We start from the raw sequence: 23,565 nt of genomic DNA, 5'->3' as shown, positions 1-23,565 counted from the left end.
CCCTCTAAGGAAGTCTGTCTGGAACTAATAGAACGTCTTTCTGTTCCAGGTGTGCAGACAGACATGCCTATAATCACCTCAGAGAAGTAAGTGAGGGCTGCCTGGGCTTTGGTGTGGCTGCGTCTTCTTGAATCTGGTGTTAGGTGGTCTGCGATGGCAACACCCTGTGCCTTCGTTTTCTCCTGGGAGTAGATAATGCTTGGAAACTGAGACTGGACTTGATGTGGCTCAAATCCCGTCTGCATGCATTGCTTGTTCAGGTCACCCTCCCAAAACACCCAACTGCTGTCATATCTAGAATGTGTTATAAAGTCCTGAGACTTGGTGTTCTAAGCAGGTCTCCCACCCTTGCTTGCTCTACACTAGAGTCAAGGGGTCTCACAGAAGTCCCTGTCAACAATTCTTAGACATCCTGGAAGCATTCCTCCAACTTTACAGTCACCTGCACGGTTCCTAACTGATCTCACCATGTCACTCCCAGAATTTCTTCCCCTACAATCCCATGCACAGCCCCAGATACTGAGACCACGGCTCCTTCTCTGTGCCGCCTCTCACAGGCTTAGGTTCAGACTCTAGGATATCAAGGCCAGACTTCGAATCTCTCTGTAGCATAGAATTTAGCGGTTCCTTGATAAGACTAGGACTAAGTGGTGGCTCATGCCTGTAATATCAGCACCGAGACAGTAGGATTGCTGTAAGTACAAAGCCAGTGTGGTCTACATAGTGAGTTCCAGTCTAGCCTGGGCTAAAGAGTAGTCCTTTCTTGAGGCTATCTTGTCTTGCATGATGAGCAACCATGACCAAAGCACCTTGAGGAGGAAAGGGTTTAATTCTGCCAGTGCTTCTGCACCACAGTTTATCATCAAAGGAGGCCAGGGTAGGAGCTCAAACGTAGCAGGACCCTGGAGGCAGGAGCTGATGCAGGGGCCATAGAGGGGTGCTGCTTCCTGCCTTGCTCCTCATGGCTGGCTCAGCCTGCCCTCTTACAGCACCTAGGACCACCGGCCCAAGGATGGCACCACCCACAATAGGCTGGGTCCTCTCCCATCCGTCACTAATTAAGAAAATGCCCCACAGGTTTGCCTCTAGCCTGATCTTATAGAGGCATCTTAGCTGAGATCCCCTGCTCTTACGTGACTTGTAGACTGTGTCAAGCTGACACAAAACTAGCCAGGCCAGCACACCCCTTTCTCATAAAACAAAGCAAGCATCTATTCATCCCAGACCTCATTGTTTGTATGCTCTAGTTCAGATCCCAGCCCCTCTGTAGAGCCTTATTATGCCAAGTCCACAGTGATGTTCCCACCTTTCTAGCCCACGATGGCAGGCAGACTCATAGCTGTGCCCTGCTGGCAAGCAGAGTATCAGGGAGGCATGTTCCCAGGCTATGCTTGGAGTGGGTCTTACTTAGAACCTGGCAGAACCCCATCCCTGGAAGGCCAAGTGCTCAGGTCACTGTACTCAAAGCTAGGATTTAGAGACAAGATAGAGGCAGTGAGGAGCCTCCTGATCAGGCTGCATCTGTCTGAAGATGTGAGTCCCAGACAGCTCCCTGAAGAGCATCACTCGTTAGCACTGCAGTGTCTGAAATGAATCTTCAGCTCTAGAAACAGAACATCCAGAATGCAGTTATCAGCAAGGCTACCTCACCTCTAGAGGGCACAGGAGGACATTTCCTGCAAATCTCAGCTTCGGGTAGTGCCTGCAGCCCTCGGTGTTCTTGGCCAGTCCCTGATGCTACGTACACCAGTGAGGATGACCTCATCTTAAATTGAAACACTACACTACTGGAGTAGCTTCCCCCTGAGTAAGCGGGTTCATCTCCAGAGTGAGAGGAATCCACACAGGAGAACAACAAAGCAACTATTTATGCCAGTGATGCCGCTGTGCACGTGACAGCCTTCTCTCTTGTCTCCTAAGTCCTTACCCCATACCCATGAAGACTTCCTGTCCTCTTGATATCCATGTTCTGCAAGTAAGGAACTGAACCATGGAAGTTAAGTTCTTCACTTGATAGAATGGGCCTTCAGGGGCTGGCTCTAGGATGACCCAGATACTAAATGGACATGGGTCCATCAGATAGAAGAAGGGATCTGGGAGAGGCATGTACAGGGCCTGGGAGCCTGAGAGGTGTAGATTTGCTTCCAGTCCTACCTGCTGCCTCTTCCCTCTGCCTTTCCCCTTTGCTCTCTGGCACTGACTCTTCGCTTCAACACTCTTCCAGGACTTGACTTTTTAAGGAGTTTCCAGGCAGCAGGAGGCCACCACTCTGGGCCCCCCACACTACAGACTTAGGCTATTTGCCATCTACCTCTTATATTTCCAATTACTTGGGATTTCTTCAACAGTCAGTCGCATGGCCACTCTTGTTTTGAAGTATTAGGTCATCTGAGAGATGATGAGGCAGGAGGGCAGTGGCTGTGGCATGTGACAGAAGAGTGGAGGGGCAGAGGTGCCAGTGGCTCAGCCCAGTCTCAGAAGAGTCAGGTCCAGAGCCATGTGTAGTTTTTAATGCAATGTGTACTGAGACAATGGAGTTGTGTTTTACGCTATCCCCAGGGCCTCACAGTAAGAGAGCAGACGTGTAACTTCCTGGGCATATCTGTGCTTCACACTTCACACACCTCTTCTCGGTCCATCCTCTCCACAGCCCCTGAGGTGGCACATGAGTAGGCGAGACTCTGAGTCTGAGAAGTGATGGTCACACAGCAAGTATGACACTGTGTGTGAACTCTGAGTTCACGTCTGTCCTGCCTGGGGCACTGGGCGGGATGGAGTAGAGCCCTGTGTGCTTGCTCTGGATCAGCACAAAGGAGGCGGGTGGCTGAATCTTCAATTAAGTGGCTCTTTCAATGTGTTTTTGCTTTTAGGGTTTTTACTAGGTTTTTTGTGTGTTTGTTTGTGTTGTGGTGGTGGTGGTGGTTTTTTGTTTTTGTTTTGCTATACTTTTACTTTTTATTTTTTGTATGCCAGAGATCTTACCATATAGCTGGCCTAAAACATGCAATCCTCCTGCCTTTATCCCTGTAGGTGCGAAAAGAACATACTTGCACCACTGTGACTAAGTCACATTTTCAAGTCAGGGAGGATTCTGATGTATCTTATAGATCCCTTCTTCTACAGTAAAGTACATCGACATAAGAGGTTCAAATAACAGAAGTCCAGAGGATGGAGAAGTGGCTATTAGCTCTCACTGATCTTGCAGAGGACCCAGGACCAGTTCCCAGCACCCACACAGTGGCTCACAACAATCTGCATCAGGGGAGTCCAGCGCCCTCTTTCAGCCTCCAAGAGCACCACGTGCATACGCTGCACGTACAACAAACCCACACACATAGACAGAAAAAAATCAAATGAACAGGTTCAAAGAGCCACAAAACCTCTAGAGTCTGTGCTGCAGTTGCTAGCACAAGAGAACTTTTAGCTCTTTCTGGCTTTTCAACTGCGTGCACTGGTTGCCAGGCCACCATGTTCCTTGCTGATAAGAAGCTGTATGTAACAAGATCTCTGTGAGCCAGGAGGACTAGCATTCCCAATTTTGTGAGAGAGGAAATGGAAGCAGAAGCTACACAGTGGTGAATGACAAAGTCAGACTAAACCCCAGACATGTGCAATACCAGATTAACCACGCCTTTATACTACAGGTTTCAGAGCAGCCTTGCCGTGTTTCAGTCCTTTAGTGTGGGAGGGAGCACTTTTTGAGACAGGGTTTCTCTGTATAGCCCTGGCTGTCCTAGAACTCACTCTGTAGACCAGGCTGGCCTTGAACTCAGAGATCCGCCTGCCTCTGCTTCCAGAGTGTTGGGATCAAAGGCATGTGCCACCACCTCCCAGCTATGTTCCAGTCTTTGAAACATAGTCCCAGCTACGGATTCAGCCAGGCCTCGTAGCACAGGCCTGTAATACCAGCTACTCAAGAAACTGAAGCAAAAGAATTGGCAAGTTCAAGTCTTGGCTGGATAAATGAGACCCTATCTCAAAAAAGAAAAAAGAAAAAAAAAGAGCAGGGTAAGGCACAGTGGACAGTAGTAGGGCCCTTGCTCTTGCTTGCTGAATAGTAATATATGAATGAGTCAGAGATTAAGTTCCCAGGATACAGGGATGTGTGCTCATCTGTGTATAGGAAAACCAATGTGAACAGCTTGGAATTCCAATAAGCCAAAGTGAAGCAGACAACAGCTTTGTAGGTGCAAAGGACAGTTTGCCTGGTGGACAGTGTGTGCACCCTGATATATATCTGGGTATCAAGCACACAGGTGAAATAAGAAGAGGGATGAAATTACTTGTATCTTCAGTTGTATCTTCAGGATGGTCCGAACCACTGGTGTTTGCCACTAAGATCAGCCTTCTGCTGATCTTTGGTTGGTAACATGTTCTTATGTCACAGGAACATATCCCAGCAATCCTGACACAGCCCCGTTGTCTTCACCATAGCCTTTGTACCTTGGCAAATGCTCAACTCTTTGAGGATAGAAATTTAATGTGTTACTATACTCTTGAGGATTATTATGGGGAACTATTTTCAAATGTTTGGACATATATGTGTGTGTGGTGGTAATCTTGGGTGTCAGTTGAAGATTGGTCTACACAGCCATTCTTCTCAATTGCTAACTGATGGAGGAAATCCCTAGAGCACTGTGGGTGGTACCATCTCTAGGCAGGTGGTTCTGGGCTGTATAAGAAAGCTAACTGATGCCAGGGTGTAGTGGCGCACACCTTTAATCCCAGCACTCGGGAGGCAGAGGCAGGCGAATTTCTGAGTTCGAGGCCAGCCTGGTCTACAGAGTGAGTTCCAGGACACCCAGGACTACACAGAGAAACCCTGTCTCAAAAAAACCAAAACCAAAAAAAAAAAAAAGAAAGCTAACTGATTGTGAGCTAGAGAGTGAGCCAGAAGCAAAGTTCCTCCAAGGTCTTTGCTTGGGTTCCTGCCTCTGGGTCCTGTCTGGAGCGCCTGCCCTGACTTCCCTTCATGGTGCCTGTAAGCTCTCAGGTGAAATAGACCCTTTCCCCACCAGTTGCTTTTGGTCAGAGTGTTTCATCACAACAGATGATTTGCCTTACAAGTTGTTGAACAGTGTATAAGGAAAATCAGTTCTTCCCATATCCAGTGATGTTCCTGGGCACTGTGAAAAGTATCTATTGAAATTTACTTTCCGGGCTGGAGAGATGGCTCAGTGGGTAAGAGCACCCGACTGCTCTTCTGAAGGTTCAGAGTTCAACTCCCAGCAACCACATGGTGGCTCACAACCATCCGTAAGGAGATCTGGCGCCCTCTTCTGGAGTTTCTGAAGACAGCTACAGTGTACTTACATATAATAAATAAATAAATCTTTAAAAAAAAAAAAAAGAAAGAAAAGAAATTTACTTTCCAGTGCTAAACAAAGGGTCTTATATCATGACTGGAGTGTCTGTCAGAAACAGTGTGATAACCAGGATTAAAAATAAGACAAAATGGACCCCAGTAAAAGGCAACATTTTTTTCTGCCTTATTTACCAGCATCTCTTGGTTTTAAATAACATAGATTATCACACTTTGTTAAAGGGAGGTTAACTTTGTCAAAATAAGCAAATAATGTTAAAGGGTCAATGACGCTTGCTTGTCGCTGGACAGTTAGATGCAGGGGAATGAGGGCGGCAAGCTCGGCCTGTAGTCCACCCTTGAGAAGAACTCGGCATATTGGTGGGCCACCTTGTAGGCTTTCTGGGTTACTTTGTTGTCATGGAATTGAGACTTGAGTGTGTTATTGACGGTGTTTCTGTTGGCAGGTATCAACATCGGGTGGAATGGGCCAGGGACTTCCTGCGTAGGCAGGGCCACGATGAGAGCACTGTACAGAAGATCCTTACTGACTACACAGAGCCACTGGAGCTTCCTTGCAGAGAGGAGAAAGAAGAGACCCCACAGCACGAGCCACTGAGCTCCAAGGCCAACTCCTCCCTGGAAGGCAGAGTGGAAAAGGATGAACTTCCCGTGACCCCTGGAGGTGCTGGACAGTCAGATGACCTACCGGGTCTCAGCACACACTCAGACTGCCTGCAGGAGGGGCCTGGCCATGCCACACTCGCTGCAGCTAGTCCATCTAGCCATAATGGGCATGTGGCAGAGGACCCCCAGGTTCTGCCCCAGGAAGCCCTCGTTCCACAGGATGGCCTTTGGCCTGAAGCCAGCAGCCAGGCAGCAGGAGAGAAAAGGGCTGCTCACGAGTATGTGCTCATAGAGGAAGAGCTGTGTGGTGTCCAGGAGGAGAAGGAGGCAGCGGCGGCGGCATCATCAGATGAGAAGGTACATAGATCAAAGTGCCCTGCTCCCCACATCTGGGCTTCAGTTACAGTCAGCGACAGTCTGAGAGCATTGCTGTTGGTTGTGGCTTTTTAAAGAGAGCCCACATTCCCTATTGCCGTCATTGCAGTGTTAGGACCCCTCTCCTGTACTTGTCATTGTTGCTAATCTCTCACTAGTACAGACTTTACCATGAATGGGTGTGGATAGGAAAACTGTACCCCTGGGGTCAGTGCTACCCACAGTCGCAGGCATCTTCTGGGACTCTTAGGCATGTCCCTTGGAGATATGAAGACTGTCAGTCACATCTCCTGCTGGCCAGTGAGAGGTGTCAGCCCTCCCAGATGTCCTTCACTTGCCCCTGGGCAGGCCCTGTTGTCTACACTGGGCCTGTGTGGTGTTTCTGAGGCCAGCGCTGAAGCACAGCCCCAGTTGCACAGCAGTTGTGAGGCCTGTTTCTGCTAAAATTCAACTTTTTTTTTTTAAAATAAGTTAAAGCAAGACCAGTAATTCTCTGTACATTGTATGGGAGAGGAAAAAACTCATGATAAGTGCCTGATCTCAGGCATGACTGAAGTTTTGACACCTAAGTTCAGGCACACAGCTTGTGAGTGGAAAACACTAAGTTCAACGGTGGAGTTGTCTCATCTGCAGGGAAAATCCACAGGATGGCGCTAGCAGCAGAAGAACAAAAACATCCATTCCACGTAGGGCTTCTTAAGTATTTATTTGTTTTATGTATATGAGCACACTGTCACTATCTTATGTCACACCAGAAGAGGGCATCAGACCCCATTACAGATGGTTGTGAGCCACTATATGGTTGCTGGGAATTGAGCTCAGGACCTCTGGAAGAACAATCAGTGCTCTTAACCACTGAGCCATCTCTCCAGCCCCCACATAGGTTTTGTTTTTTTTTTTTTTTTTTTTTTAACAGATTTTATCTAACAGCGTGAAAAACCCAGTAGAATAACCTGACAATATTCTGAAACCTTGATGAGAAAAGAAAGTCTCAAGTTGGGTGTGGTGGTACATACCAAATCCCACCACAGCTGAGGCAGCCTGGGCTAGCCTGGCCTATGTCGCCCATTGAGTTTATCAAGAAAATGCTGGGGGCTGGTGAGATGGCTCAGTGGGTAAGAGCACCCGACTGCTCTTCCGAAGGTCCAGAGTTCAAATCCCAGCAACCACATGGTGGCTCACAACCATCCGTAACGAGATCTGGCGCCCTCTTCTGGAGTGTCTGAAGTCAGCTACAGTGTACTTACATATAATAAATAAATAAATCTTTAAAAAAAAAAAAAAAAAACGAAAATGCTCATTTGGGAATTAAGTCTCATGATAGGTGTGTCTCAAGTGGCTGATTTATTCATAGTCTCATTCATTCTCTCTCTCTCTCTCTTTCTCTCTTTCTCTCTCTCTCTCTCTCTCTCTCTCTCTCTCTCTCTAGTTGCTGAAAAGGAAGAAACTTGTGTGCAGAAGAAATCCATACAGGATCTTTGAGTATCTGCAGCTCAGCCTAGAAGAGGTATGTGTGCATCTTGCTCTCAGCCCTGGGTAAGTCCAACCCTGTGCACTGTGCACCTGACCCCACCTTGCAGACAGTTCTGTATAGAATGCTAAATGGGGCCATCACCTACTAGGATGTTCATCCTCACTCAGCCTGTTTCACCATTTGAGAGTGTGTTGGAGCTCACCAAAATGGTGTTTGAGAGCTCTGGGTTCAAATCCTCAGCAAGGAAACAAAAGGAATTTTGAGCATTTAAGGGGTTTATCTGAGCCCTCCCTTCCTCCCTCCCTCTTCCCTTCTCCCCCCTTCTTCTTTCTCTTCCTCTTCCTCCTCTTCTTCTTCCTCTTCCTCCTTCTCTTCCTCCTCCTCCTCTTCTTCCTCCTCCTCTTCCTTCTCCTTCTTCTTCTTCCAAGACAGGTTCTTATTACTGGGATACCAGGCTAGCCTGAATTTCACAGCCCCTGCCTCAGGTGTGCTGGGATTTGGTGTGTACTACCACAGCCGAATTGAGTCCTTTTCTCAGCAAGGTTTCAAAATATTGTCAAGTTTTCTGTTGTTTGTGTTTGTTTGTTTGTTTGTTTGTTTGTTTGTTTGTTTTGAGGCAGGGTATCTCAGGGTAGTTCTGGCTACCCAAAAACTCACTATATAGACAGCTGGCCACAAATGTACTGAAAGCCTCCTGACAGCATCCTGGGTGCTGGGATTCAAGGTGTACAGCACCATGCATGCCCAGCTAATTTTTGTCAGCTTTTTAAAAAAAAATTATCTTTATTAAGATGTAATTAGCACACCAGTTCATTCATTTGAAGTGTGTAACTCAGGCTGTGTTGAAGGTCATTGGCAGATTTCCTGCCTGATATTCACAAAGTTCTGAGTCAATCCCCAGTACTGTAAAACAATAAAAAAGTTAATAGAAAAATACACAGTCCACCTTGTGTGGCCACACATAGCTACCAGGAGACTAAAGAAAAGTGATCATTTGAGCCCAGCAATTCAAAGCCAGCTAGAACGCACAGCCAGACTCTTTCCAGGATACAAAAAAGGAAGGAAGGAGGGAAGGGAGGGAGGGAGGGAGGGAGGAGGAAAAAAACTCAAGTTTTTTTAAATTGCAGAGCCTACTGTTTTTTATGTGTTGTGTGACTCTGATCACGCCCTGACTGCTGAGGGAGGGAGTATTCCAGGCATTTCCTCTGCAGAATCCACTCACTGCATGACTGCGTTCTAAGTAAACTCTACAAACTCTGTCACACTGCCCTTCTTGTGTTCCTCTAGCTGTGGTTGAGCTTGCTTGAGACCCTCCCTCCCTTCTTGCTCCTGCCTTTCTGCTGCAGGAGGCAGTGGGCCCTTGCTGAGCTTCTCAGGCAGCTCTGCAGCATCACAGCTCTTCTTCACAGCTCTGGACAGCTGGGCAGGTCTCTGGGGAATTTGTTGTATTCATCCATGGAGCTCCTGTCAGAGCCACATCGGTAACCCTCCGTTTCCCTGTCCTTGCCAGTGATACACAGCTGAGCAGGGAGTGGTGTTGTGGCCAGCACCTTTTCTCTTAGTTTTTCACCTGTGGCTGATAGTCCACCCTGAGATTCGGTAGCCACTGGCCACACCTGACTGTTCTAACGTAAACGAATTAGAACTGAGTAAGTGCAAATTTCCATTACCCAGTTGCCCCAGCCACATTTTTGTGTACCAAACAGGCACATGTGACCTCCGTCCTGGACACCCTGTAGATCATTCTCAGTTTCACGGACAGGAGGGGCTGGGCAGAAATGAAATGAGCCCAGCCTGTCCTTTCTCTGTGTTCCCTTCTCCCCTCTGGTGTCCAAGCATCAGACTCCATCCATGTGAAAAGCTACAGTTTCCACACAGAAATGTGTGATGACTTCTTCCTGCTTTTACGATATTGATCCGATCTGTAAAAACAGTTCTACCACAACCTTCTGAATGCCTTTTCAAAGAACTCGGACTTCTCTCCATCTTCATATTTAAAGCCGCCTTTCCTGTATGTTCAAAGAAACCCCTCTGAGTGGCTGGAGGGTCTGCTTTGTCGACTGCCCCTGGGCTGGTAGGAAGAAGAGCGGATCATAGCATCTCTTCCCTTGCGTCACTTCTAACCTTCATTTAGAATCTTGAAACTAGCTAAGAAAGGGCAGTGGCTGCTGGGGGGCCAAACCAGAACTTTGTGTATGCTGGACAAGAGCTCTGCCACTTAGCTACCCAGCCCAAGAGCAAAACAATTCAAACAACAAATGTCGTAGCTGGTGGTAAAACAGTAGACTAGTTTATAAAGTGTAGGAGTGAAAAGATTGGGCCCTAAGAGACTAAAATAGACGGTCAGAAACAGTCGGTAGACAGGATTTCAGTATTCAGTAAAACTGTCATTTCCAGTCGGTGCTGGAGCAGCTCATTGACCATGTGGAAAGAGACCCTTAACATAACCCTGCCTCACAGTATATGCCAAAAGACAGCTCAGGGCAGTTAAAGAAAGATATGCATGGTGGTGGCACATGCTTGGGAGGTGGAGACAGAAGGACCACAAGCTAAAGGCCATAGACAAAGCTACATAGACAATTGTATGGCCATCCTGAGCTTCGTGAGACCCATCTCAAAAAACCCAAGGCTAAATACTTGCATTATCTAGCTTTGCCCAATGAGTAAGTTCTTCCAAGAAGCTGTGACATATAGATTGCATGCCAGGGGTGGGGCTATCAATCCATGATGGAGTGATTCCCTATGGGGCTCCAGGGCCCTGGCTCCTTCCCTAGGAGACCACAGCCCTGAAGAAAAGAGTGGAAACTGAAGTTTCAGAAACTAGCAAAACACCACACAGCTGCAAATGAACTCTTTTACATATGGGGTTGCTGTAGATGTTTTTCTTTGACATTCTAACCTAGTTCACAGAGGCTTGTTCTTTTTCACTTAAAAATTAAGTTACCAGCCGGGCGTGGTGGCGCACGCCTTTAATCCCAGCACTCGGGAGGCAGAGGCAGGCGTATGTCTGAGTTCGAGGCCAGCCTGGTCTACAAAGTGAGTGCCAGGACAGCCAGGGCTACACAGAGAAACCCTGTCTCGAAAAAACAAAAAAAACAAAAAAAACAAAAAAAAAAAAAAATTAAGTTACCATACAAAGTATGCTTCGTTATGGTATTGTAAGGGTCCATGATTCACTGAAGACTGATAGATACCCTGGACTCAAATAGTGTTTAAGTGCAAAGACTGTTTTATTCTGCAGAAGTTCGGCATACTGAGGCCTCCCATTACCAAGATAGAGAGACAGCTAAGTGAGCTTGCAGGGTCGTTTTTAAAGCACATTGGAGTTCAGGGGCAGATGAGCTTCATCTTACTCTATCTCTAGCATTCTGGAACCATTACTGGGATGTGAAGGCTGGAGCCTGGTGGGTTTTTTTGTGGGTTTTTTTTTTTTTTTTTTTTTTTTTTTCTGTTAGTAATTGAAAAGACTTGTCCCGGCTTGCCTGGACTGGCCCAGTTTGTAGGCCTAGTCTCCCTGACTGGCCGTTTGAAGTGTGCTGTGGAATCAGCCTCAGCTTCTCAGTATGTTCAGACATGTATGTCAGTATACTTATCTCTTCTCATTGCCCTCTCCGCTGTACTCTTCTCATTGTCCTCTCCACTGTACTACCCAAACCCTTGTTCCCATCTTCCAGACCCTCCTGTTGCCCTCAGATAAGCACACCCCTGCTCTCTCGTGGACCCCACTGCCTTCTCTTCTTCCCAGTACCCTGCCCCGAGGAGCTCGATCTTGTTTCACCGGCTCCTTAACGCTTTTATGGGCAATGCATCCACATTTAACTCTAGATTCTGTATTTGAAGGGGGAACCCTGTAGAATTTGGCCTTCTGAGCCTGGCAGAATTTGGTTTGAATGATGATTCCCATGTTCCTGCAGACTTAGCATGTTTCTTTCTTGTTGTTCATGTGCATCATGATTCCTTTATCCTTTGCACACAGTAATTGTCCTTAGGTGGCGAGAGCCTGCCTCCCTGTGAGGCCTGTGGTGGACTGTTTTGGGGAGGGAGGCTGGTAGTGCCTTAGAGCAATAGCTCCGGTAGGGTGTATCCCTCCTGTTGTGGCCTTTTGTTCAGGCAGCATTTCAGGGCGACCTCCCATGTCTGCCAGGGTAGCTGCTGGAGAGGTGAGCAGGAAAAAGACCTCAATCCTGTTCTTTTGGGGACCTGTAGTCAAGGTAGAGGAAAGGGGGGGCTCATGTAACAGCACCTGCCCCATGCCCCGCCTGCATATCCGCTCTGGATACCACAGAGAACACTGCTGCTTTTCTGTTGTCTCCAGGACCCTTCACAGAGTGTGTCTCTCATTGGCCCATGATTATGTGAGCTCAGCTCCAGGGCTCAAGAGGAAGTCACACATACTGAGAACAATGGAATACTGAGTGTGCTGGTCTAATGTTTCATGTGCATGGTCTAGTGTCTCTGCTAAGGACCTGTTTGTGTGTTATCTCCCTAAGTCCTCATATTACCCTCGACCGTGTTATGATCTCTTTGACCTGGGAAGAAACTATACCTCAGGCTGGTTAAATTCCCTGCTCAAGATCAGTACTTGAACCTACGCCATCTGACTGTGGAGCCAGGACTCTAAGGCATTTGCTGTGAACTACCAATGATAATGGAAATAAATAAACAAGACGGTGCCGATCAGTATCCAGTGATAATGGAAATAAACAAGACGGTGCCAATCAGTATCCCAACACCCTGGTGCAGCATTTGCCTGCAATCCTGGGGTTGCTCCCCCAATAGTAAAGATAGGTGTGATATTACAGACAAAGATGAATAGGGCAGGGTGTGGCAGCCCACACCTTTAATCCCGACACTGAGAGGCAGGGGATCTCTGTGAGTTCTAGACCAGCTTGGTCTACATATCAAATTACAGGTCAGACATAGTGAAACTGAAAAAGTATAATGTAAAAGCAAAATTCTAGGCCTTTAGGCCCAGGCTTGAGAATGTGACCTCTGTGACTCAATGCTCCAAGGTATACTAATCATAAAACAGACAGCGACATTCCCACCCGCTTCCTGGGTTCAAGGGGTGTTCATTCAAAGAAAGTCACCCTGACCCACCCTGACCATTGCTGGAACCCGCTATGCAAATGTGCTATTGTTAAGGGCTCTTAGAAACTGTCTTGAGAAATAACCCACACAATTACCGGGTATTCCTTGTGACTCTTGTGACTTAGCACTTCCTTGTGACTCTTAACTGGTATTTTTGGTATTTTCCAACAACGCCCTCCCCACCTCCTTGAGTTGTGGTTTCTTCCTTTAAATACCCCCTTACCTAGCTACTCCAGGCGCCACGGTCCTCTACCCCTGCATGGTGTATGACCGTGGGCCCAGAGCGCTCTTGAATTAAAAGTCCTCTTGCATTTTGCAGCAAGACCGTTTCTCATGAGTGATTTGGGGTGTCACCTCTCCTGAGTCAGAACGTGGGGGAGTCCTCACATTGTGGGTCTTTCAAAACCCTGTTTAAAAAAAAAAAAAAAAAAAAAAAAAAGCAAGGGGACTGGAGAGGTGGCTCAGTGGTTAAGAGCACTGACTGCTCGTCCAGAGGTCCTGAGTTCAATTTCCAGCAACCATGTGGTGGCTCACAACCATCTGTAAGGGAATCTGATGCCCTCTTCTGGTGTGTCCAGACAGCTACAGTGTACTCCTATATAATAGATAGATAGATAGATAGATAGATAGATAGATAGATAGATAGATAGATAACAAAAACAAAGCAGGGAGAAAATACTTTCCTCATCAACATAGCACATGAGAGGTGGCATCCTTTGGTTTTCTGATGGGTGACCTGCCAGGATGTTTCCCTCAGAGGGATATAGTGAAGACCCCATGAGGTGTGACATGTGTCACGTGCCTCTTGAGGAAGCAGGTAACTACATGCGAATCTCTTACCAAGGATGCTGCCATCCCTGGGTGGACATGGCCCCAGTTTTAGTCTCTATTCTCTCTGTTGTCCTGATGTACAGAATGGCCGGTACATACGTTTGTTTGTTTGTTTGTTTGTTTGTTCTTTCCTCTAAATTTAAAATGAGCTCCACCAGAATTTGGTTTGATCATGGCTTGTTGAAGGATTGGGGGTGCTAAGGGAACTCTTTTTTTTTTTTTTTTTTTAGCTAAGGGAACTCTTAAGAAAAAAAGTAAGTCTTTCAAATGTGTTCCCTTCTGCTTATTCAGTGTAACAGTTCTCTTTGAGTTCATGGTCAGTATCAGACATCGCAATAGCTTAACAAATAGCACATGCACATAAAGAAAGATGAAATATTGTAACTTGTGAGTTGTTTAAGAGCCCACTGCCCCGGCCTGGGACTGAGAACAAAGCAGAACAGCCCCCAGGCATGCCAGGGCAAGGCTGTTGTTAAGGCATTCCTAAGAACATCTTGACTGTAAAGATGAAAAGGTATGTAAGGACCAGCAGGGCTATATTATCTAAGTCAACACCATCTGGCCAGAACCTCCCCTCTGTCTATTGCCCCTTGGCGCCGAGTAAAGTCATACATCAACTGGTTGCTATGTGAACAAAGATAAGCCCCCAGCCCACAGAAACAAAGTCCTGCTTTCTGTTAATGTTTGAATAATCCGATAGTGTGTTGCTATGCTGAATTCCACACCCCTAAGCCCCTTACTCCATAAAAACCCCTAGTTTTCAAGCCTCGGGGCCGACATCCGTTATCTCCTGTGTGGCATGTCAGCCCGGAGCTCCGTAATTAAACGTCCTCATGTAATTACAGCAAAAGATGGTCCTTCGTGATTTTTTGGGTGCACGCCGAATCAGGAATGGGGTGGGGGTTTCCCCACTAGGTCTAACACACACGTCTCTCCTGGCAGAGTTCCTGACTCTACAGTGCCTAGTCAGCAGTGCCTTAAATCTCTCCCTATAGCAAGATGCCCTCTCTCTCTAAATTGCTGATACCCATCATAAGTTAAGAAGAATTCACAGTGACTTTACCCTTTCCTCTGTTGGACAATAGCAGCTGTCACTCAGATATGCTGATATTGTCTTCCACAGCTGGCTGCTTGCGTATCTGCTCTTGAACCATGCCATGGCAGATGCCACACTGTAATTCTGTGCCCTCCTTTAGGAAGTCATGAGATCACAGAGCCAGGCTGATCCATGGCTTTAGAGAGTTCTGTCTTCAAAATATGGTTTTCCAGTGTGGTGGATCCTAGCCTAAATACGCTGTCCCCAAAAGGGAAAGCTTGCTGGTGAAGCCAGCTTCACAGACCTCCCTCCTCTGCCTCCTGAGGACTTGATTCCAAATAAAGTACTTCAGTGAGGTTGGAGAGGTAACAATTAAGATCACTGACTCTGACCTCAAAAGGACCAAAGGTCTGATCCCAGCACCCAGTGACTCAGAGCCATCTGTTATTCCAGTTCCAGGGGATCTGGGCCTCCTTGGATCTGTGGCACACACATGGTACACATACATACATGTAGGCAAAACACCCATACACATAAAATAAAAATTAAAAATACAAATAATTTAAACCACCTCAGTGAAGGCTTGAACTCAGGTCTAGTAGACCTCATTCCATGCTCCTCTGAAGCAGGTTCCCTTTCTGTATTGTACTATTCTGAACCAAGAGATGCAAATGTGTCAAAATGTAGGGAACTAGCTGGGCGTGGTGGCGCACGCATGCCTTTAATCCCAGCACTCGGGAGGCAGAGGCAGGTGGATTTCTGAGTTTGAGGCCAGCCTGGTCTACAAAGTGAGTTCCAAGACAGCCAGGGATATATGGAGAAACCCTGTCTCGAAAAACCAAAAAAAAAAAAAAAAAAAATGTAGGGAACTTGTCCACCTAAGGGCAGCTTTATCTTTTCTACAGTATTTCAGTCACCCTGGGCCACCCATAAACTGTAGTATTCAGTGTTAGAAAATGGTGGTGGCAAGAATGAGGCCAAAGTAAGTTCATAGGAGGTTTGGTGAGGCTTTGGGCAGCACTGGGAGAAGTGTGACCTCTCTGGGGACATCTAGGCCCCTGGAGAAGCAAGCTGAGGCAAGTGCAGAAGCCCCCAGTGGACCTAGGTGCCTGGGTCTCAGCCAAGGCAGGGTTGGGGTTCCTTTCGTTCTCTCAGCACAAGCATTGAGCCCTCACAAAGGGAGCTGGCCTGTCTTGTGGGCGGAGGCAACAGTGTGCCTCTGCTCTGCCTTAGAGGCACAGGGACTGAAGGTGTCTCCAGACAAAAGCAAGTGCTCTGGAGCAGAGAGGCAAAAGAGTTGCCTGAGCCTGTGGTGAGGAAAAAGCCATTAACACAGCACCGAGCGGGGGTGGAGGGGCTGGTCATATTCCGGGAGCAGGTCTGGGCCACCACACCCTGCTCCAAGCTGTGTGTGTATGAAAAGTAACTTTTCTAAATCAAGACTGAGGAAGATCTGTCCTGTTTTGGTCCTGTTTTGCAGATCATAGTGGGGTCTGGCTATGATGGGGTCTGCTGTGATCTCACCACAGGCTTCGGGCTATCTTTTCCTCCGCCTGTGCCCCACCCCCTGCACACACTTAGCAGGAGCGCGAGTGAGGCAGATAGTTTTGAGTTTGTCACCCAGGACTCGCAGACAGCTTGGAGAACCGCAACTCTGGAGAGCATCAGTGGCTCTGGGCAGTTCCAAGGAAGCCACTGGGGTGCTAGGCCCTGCCCCTCTCCTCTCATCCCTGGACACCTCTGCACCCTTCAGCTTTCTGGCCCCTTGTTGCCATGTGTGCACAGCCTTGGGACAGGAGGAGACAGAGAAGAAGGAAGCCAAGTCCTGTTTCTACTCAAGGACCCTCCTGCCCTGCGCCTGGAAGCAGGGGCCATTTGTGATTCGTTGTGGGTAGCATATCTCATGCCTTTTAAAATACTTGGACATGAGAAAAGTCAGGTTGGAATGTAGCTTAGCAGGGTAGTTCAGGCATGCGGGAGGCGCTCCTTCTGTGGCCAGCACTACAGTCAATAAAATACAGAGTAACCCAGTGTCGTCTTTCAGTACTGCCCACCACCCTGTCCCCTGGGTGCCTGAGGATCATAGATCTGTCTGCCCTGGATGGAAGCCACAATATGAGGCTGTTGGGATAGATGGGGGTGTGGAGGCATGTTGGCTTTGTCAGAGAGCTATCTTTATCTCTGTTGGGTGATGTGGGGTGAGCCAAGGGTGAGCTAGGCAGTCGCTCCCCTACTAAGCCCCACACCCACACTAGGAGAGCAACAGCGTTTCTAATGAGAACTCCCCTGCTTTGTTGCAGGCTTTCTTCCTGGCGTACGCCCTGGGATGCCTAAGTATTTACTATGAGAAGGTAAGTTTTTGTGTACACACAATCCGGTCGTTCCCCAGTTGACATAGGTAGAGACCCTTCCTATGGAGTTAAAGCCAATGTGTCAACTTTGACTGAAAAAAAGATTTGTCCTTTTCCCGGTAAGGCTCAAACTAAGGAACCTCAGCTGAAGCAGTTCAGGCAGAAGCAGGGTGAGCCTTTTAGCTTGTGTCTCTCAGAGGCTGAGGAACTGCAGCCTGATGTGTAAGAAGGAAACCTGTATCACCATGGTCCTAGCATCACCAACAAAACCCAAAGTTCCAGGTTAGGTGCCGCCCAGGTGCATAGTGCCTGCTCTGGGTGTTTAAGGCCTTGGGCACAAGGCTACCCCAACACTGCAAAAATAATCAAACTCACCAACACACAGTTATACCTGTACTGAGTGTCAGGCCCTTTAAATTCATTGGGTTTTGTTTGTTTATTTTTAATGTGTATAGGCATTTTGCCAGAATATTCGTGCACCCATTGCATGCTTAGTGTCCACAGACACCACTGAGGGTATTGGATCCCCGGAAACTAGAGTACAGACAGATGTGAGCTGCCGTGTAGGTGCTAGAAATATTCTAGGATCAGTGCTCACACTTAACCACTAAGTCATCTCTCCAGACCTTTGTTTTTGTTTTCAAGTCAAGATCTTCCTTTATAGCCTAGGCAAGCCTAGAACTCACTGTTTGTAGCCTAGGCTGGACTCAGTATGAGGTAACCTCCCTACTTCAGCTCTCTGAGTTCCATGCTGTCCAGCTTGCCTGTGCTAGTTCTGTCTTTTCCACCTCTTGGTCGGAGCTGCGTTAACAAGCTAACTGAGCTTAGAGAAAAGAAGCACAGCCAAGGCCACCTGGCTAGTGTGGTTAGAACCAGCTGGTAAGTCCATGTGTGTGAGGCTTCAATGTCTCTGGTTTCACCTTTGCCAGGGTATTACCATTACTGACCTCTAGGCAGACAGCAGGGCAGCCTCTCTGGACATTTCTTGTCTGTTTTGAATGTGGCACTTTGCTGATGTAATGCCTTAGGATACAGTAATGAAGAGGAAAGGAGACAGACGGCATCCGAAGTGTCTGTGTCTGCTTCTGGGAGATCCTCAGGCTCCATGCGGGACCCCGCCCTGTCAGGGAGACTTAGTGAGGGGTTAAAGCCACACGGGTATGAACAAACCCTGATGCTAGGTGTTGATGAGAGCTGTTGTCTGGGGATGGAGCCCAGGGCCCTGTTCACACTAAGCCCATGCTCTACCAGTGAGCTGCAGCCACGCCGTATTTGTGGAATTAAAGCTTCGGCTGAGCTGAACTGAGAAGCTGAACCCCAGACAGCTGAAGAGTTGGTTCTTTCCCAAAGTAGTGGAATGAGAAAGATACTTTCTAAACCCACCCACTTAATTTTTGTGACTGTTTTCTGATGAAACCCGGGGAAAACTTCTTGTTCTATTCAAGGTCCTTCTCTGGACACAGTATTGCACCATCAGGTGGCTGTTCTCCTATCTGAAAGCTACATGGAACCAAGGATTATTTTGGGACTTTAGTGAAAATTTCACTTACAAAATGATTTTTTGCTTTGCTGAGCCTGGCCTGACATTGCAGTATCTGCTCACTGAAGGGCCTATGGACACATGTTTTTATAAGCTCCCGTGGGCTTGTCACACATGACCCAACTCCACATGCCACTGGCTCCTTTATCTACAACATCCTTCCCCAGGTCCCCACCTCTTGGCCTCTGACCCCTTTGCTTTTTCTCATTTCTAAATTTCATCCTCTCTCAAGGATGGAGCCCAGGGCCTGTGTATGCTGAGCCCACCAACAAGATGCACACCAGCCTCAGTGTCTCCTTTTCTGAGTCCTAGATCCCTGCAGCATAAGAGATGAGTGAGAGCTGGGCGTGGTGGCGCACACCTTTAATCCCAGCACTCGGGAGGCAGAGGCAGGCGAATTTCTGAGTTCGAGGCCAGCCTGGTCTACAGAGTGAGTGCCAGGACAGCTAGGGCTACACAGAGAAACCCTGTCTCGAAAAACCAAAAAAAAAAGAGATGAGTGAGAGCCTCAGGTGGGAGCCACATGGGTCACTGTAGACTTTTCTGGTGGCACTTGAGAAGCAGAGGCAAGAAGACTGCAAGTTCAAGGCCAGCCTGGGCTACAATAGTGAGACTATCTCAAAAAAAAAACAAAAACAAAAACAAAAAAACAAAAACAAAAACAAACCCAGTAGCCCCCACCCCCCAGAAGAACATTTTTTTTTTTCCTGAGACAGGGTTTTTCTTTGTTCCCTCTCTCTGTCCTGGAACTCACTTGGTGGATCCACAGTGGCTTTAATCTCATAGAGATTGGCCTGCCTCTCTGCCTCTGTATCCTAAATGCTGGGATTAAAGGTGTGTCCTACCAACACCACCTGGCTTGGAGCAATTTTAATAATATGCACATAGTTTATCTAACCACGGTATGCAGGTGGGCTGAACTGTGGCTCTGAGGGAGGGCACTTGCCTAAGCATGCACAAGGCCCTGTTTTGCATACCCAGCACTGCAAGAGGAAAGAGTATGACTAACTTAAAATGACCCAAATTACTGAGGTTGCTTGTGTTACTTCCTCTGAGATGGACAGAAGGACCTCACAGTAGCACCTGTGTTGGGAACAGCCACACTTAGTGGTTGCTGTCACATAAACAGTGTGGGTTAGGTCTCCTGAATGAATCCCTCTTGTTCATCTCCATTGCTGCTGCAGTGCCATGTTAGTCTAGATGTCTACTCCCTTACTAAAGCAGGAGTGAATAAATGCAAACTATTATCTTTTTAAAAAACATTAGGAGCCTCTGACAATAGTGAAACTCTGGCAAGCCTTCACTGCAGTCCAGCCCACCTTCAGGACAACCTACATGGCCTACCACTACTTCCGAAGTAAAGGCTGGGTGCCCAAAGTGGGGCTCAAATACGGAACAGATCTGCGTGAGTAGCTCTTGAGTGTGAGTGTGTGTGTGTGTGTGTGTGTGTGTGTGTGTGTGTGTGTGTGTGTGTGGCATATGTGAGGACAGGGTCAGCCCAGTTTGCTTGGGAGGTCGAGGTAGCTGTCTGTTCTGTTGGATACCATTGCTGGGTGTTTGGATGGAATGGGTTAAATCCAGAGAATGAGAATGCCGTGTGTTGGGAAAGCCTACTGGCAGGCTCAGACTTTCCTAATCATAGCCAAGAGTTCTATGGCACCTGCTGCACATCAGCCATAAGCTTGTGTGATTTCTGTCAGGTCTGTTTTCTCGAAGTTTCACTTGCCTCAGACTCTGAGTCCTGGAGTTATGATGATAGTCAGCTGTTGTTTACTGAGCTCATGCTGTCCGGCATGGTGCTGTTCCTTCCTGTGACACTCCTCACGGCAGCCTTTTGCTATTCTGTATGCCACTCTCGTTCCTTACTGCAGTGTGGAGAGGAAAGGCCATGTACCCTCACTGGCTTCCAGTCTCCCTCAGGCTTTGGATTCTAGCACAAGGCTCTTAGGCACTTCTGTGTGTTGCTGGCTCCCCCAGTGATCCCCTCAGACTGTGAAAGGCTTGCTGGGCAGAGCAAACAGCACAGAGGCTGGGGCAGGACATGCTAAGCAGGTCTCAGACATGCACAGAGGCAAGAACATGGAGAGCACTGATCCCAAGGTACTCAGGCTGGGACCTGCCTGGATGTTTGAGATGAAAGTCTTCAGAGTGCTGTCTTACCAGTGACTGAAGAGAACCAACAGAATGGATGCGGCACTTGTGCACAGAGGAGCCAGGTGGCATCTGACGTCACCTCAGATTCTTGATGAATTCATCTGGTGCAGTGCAGACTGAGAGTACTAATCTGAAATGCTTGGCCACAGAAGCAGACTGGGTTCCAGGCACTTGTAGGATGAGGTCTGCAGTGAGAATTCTGAAATAGTGTTTTCATTTTAACCTAGATATGAGGATATGGGGCTGCTTCAGACTGTCCACAGCAGCTGACTATGATTTCCCTCATGCTCTAGCAGAGGTGTGGTTTTGCCAACTACATATAGTTTCTGCAGTTGTGTGACAACTGGAATTCTGGGAACTTTTCAGAGGGCATATAAATACTAGAACCCCAAGAAATGGAGTCGGTGGTTGGTGGTTGTTGTTGAGTGGGTGGGGAGGGTTGGTTGCAGTTTGTTAGTAGTCCTGCTCAAAGAAGGAACAAAAGGAAAGAAATTAGATTCAAGGATCTCTCTCTCTCTCTCTCTCCCTCCCTCCCTCCCCTCTATCCTTTCTCTCCTATCCACTGATAATAGGGGGTAAAACCAGTATGGGGTGGGGGGATAAAGGGTAGGAAAAAGAAGAACCCACAAAGTAGCCTGGTTTTTTTTGTTTTTGTTTTTCGAGACAGGGTTTCTCTGTGTAGCCCTGACTGTCCTGGAACTCACTCTGTAGACCGGGCTGGCCTCCAATTCAGAACTCTGTCTGCCTCTGCCTCCTAAGTGCTGGGATTAAAGGCATGCGCCACCACTGCCCAGCTTAGTAGCCTGTTCTTAATACTCACCTTTTTAATGGTTTTATGCACAAGTATATCTTCATACTGTGGAAGTTTCTACTGTGACATATCGGCACTCAGCAAGCTTGGATTGGGACAGAGCGGGAGCTTCAGCCTTGCATGCCTGAGGCTGCACATGATCCCCAACAAGGAAGAATTCAGACCTTGGAGCCTCAGAGATTAGTGATGCTCTTCATGATTGAAGGAGGAGACAGGCAGTTCTGGGGAGCTGAAGCACCATGGCAACCCTAGGGAGCTGTAGATGTCAGGGGCCTGGGTTAGTAACCATCTACCTTTGGGTTCCCCTCAGCTCTGGGGTCATTCCATAATAAATCACCAAACCCCATGTCCACATGGGCCATATGAATGAGTGTTTCCTGGGTCTTTTCAGAAGTGTTTGTGAGGCTCAGATAAAAATTTTAAGGTATTTGAGAGCCCCCAAAAGTTATAGCTTTTGAGGGGTTAAGCCACCTTGTTTCAGCTTGTTCCAAATGTCTCTAAGCCTTTTTAAATAGCCCAAAAAAAGTCAATGCAGTCTTTAAAATTCTTACACTGGGGCTGGAGAGATGCCTCAGGTTCAGGGCACTGGCTGCTAGCTACACTTCCAGAGGACCTGAGTTTGATTCCCAGCATCCACATGGTGGATAACAACCGTCTGTAACTCCAGTTTCAGGGAATGTTACATTCCTGTCTAGCCTCTGTTGGACACCGAGCACACATGTGGTGCACAGAAATGCATGCAGACAGAACACACACACACACACTCACACACACACTCACACTCTCACACACATACAGTCATACACTCACAATTAGAAAAACAATGAATAAAAACTTTAATGCTCTAAAGTAGGCTGTGCTTAAGCTGGTGTTATTAAAACACTTTCCCAGGGTGGAGACCCAGGCAGTATCTACCCTTCCAATGGCCCAGTGAGGCCAGTTCTGACAGTTTACTCTGGGGAGCCAGTCGGTTTATTGAGCTTCTGTGTAGGTAAGGGGTTACTTACAGTGGTGTAGATCCTCCTTTACCCGCAGCAGGACACACCTAGAAAGCCTTTACCCTGACTGGATGAGGGCTCATCCTGTAGACCCATTGATGGCTCCTCTCCATTCCCCTGGCCTAGCCCTCCCCTAGGCCATGTGTAATTAAAGCAAAGTTGCATACAACAGGTGTAGGGAGTGCTAGATTCTCAGGTGAGGGTCTCATGCCCTCCCTACCCCTCCTCCTCAGACTGTCAACAAGCTCAGCTGGATAATCCTCATTCAAGGAGCCTGAATTTCCCCCAAGAAATTGCTAGGCTCAGAGGACAGTCACTCACAACACCCAGAATTGAGGGATAGTCCTCAGGGAGCACCAGCAGCCCTGAAGGTCTTTTCTGACAGTAGGTTGCTATGTGCCCATCCCCCTAGGGGAAAGGCCTCTTTTGTTTCTTCCATCCTGGAAGTAACCCACAGAAGGCTGATGGAGTGAACTGGGCTCAAGTTCTGGAGATAAATTCCAAGATAGCTGTGTTGGTCCCAGCTCCTGTCTGTGCAGGGGAATGGCCTGGATTTGTTTCTTTTAGACTTCCTCTGTTCTCACTCCCGAGATCACAGCCACTCTACCTACCTCTCAGGTCTCCACCATCCTTGTCCTAAGGGGGAAATGAGAGTTGAAGCAGTTGGGGAGGCCGTCCACTGTTAAGAGGCCTCATGGGTAACAGAAAGCGCTCTTAGGTTAGACAGCTCTGCCTTTTCCCACCTGTGTGACCTCAGCTGGTTTCTTAATTTGCCCGAGCTCTGTCTTATCACACCTTGGGGTGTTTATAAAACATCTTTGTAGAGCACTTCTGAGAAGGACTGGGTGAGTTGTGCTCCCATGACTCAACGATTTAGTCAAAGCATGCGGTGCCCCAGAATGTGGGGTAAAGATGCAATTCAGTTCCAGACATGAATTCAGCGGGTAGAGAAGACCTTCATTTCCCCATGGATGC

General features: G+C 47.7%; 1 protein-coding gene across 1 annotated transcript in view; it reads left to right on the top strand.

The window, feature by feature from the left end:
- The window catches only part of Tsen2 (tRNA splicing endonuclease subunit 2), a 44,018-nt gene that overhangs the window by 9,820 nt on the left and 10,633 nt on the right, over positions 1 to 23,565 (top strand). The window contains exons 4-8 of the mRNA XM_021165226.3: positions 50 to 86; positions 5,770 to 6,286; positions 7,734 to 7,811; positions 17,037 to 17,087; positions 19,894 to 20,032. Coding sequence (XP_021020885.1) covers positions 50 to 86; positions 5,770 to 6,286; positions 7,734 to 7,811; positions 17,037 to 17,087; positions 19,894 to 20,032 — 822 coding nt within the window. The remainder of the gene's footprint in view (positions 1 to 49; positions 87 to 5,769; positions 6,287 to 7,733; positions 7,812 to 17,036; positions 17,088 to 19,893; positions 20,033 to 23,565) is intronic.

The sequence above is a fragment of the Mus caroli genome, unplaced genomic scaffold (genome assembly GCF_978045245.1).
Source record: "Mus caroli unplaced genomic scaffold, Mus_caroli_1 scaffold_7, whole genome shotgun sequence".
NCBI lineage: Eukaryota > Metazoa > Chordata > Mammalia > Rodentia > Muridae > Mus > Mus caroli.
This window is presented reverse-complemented; position numbering and strand designations above follow the sequence as displayed.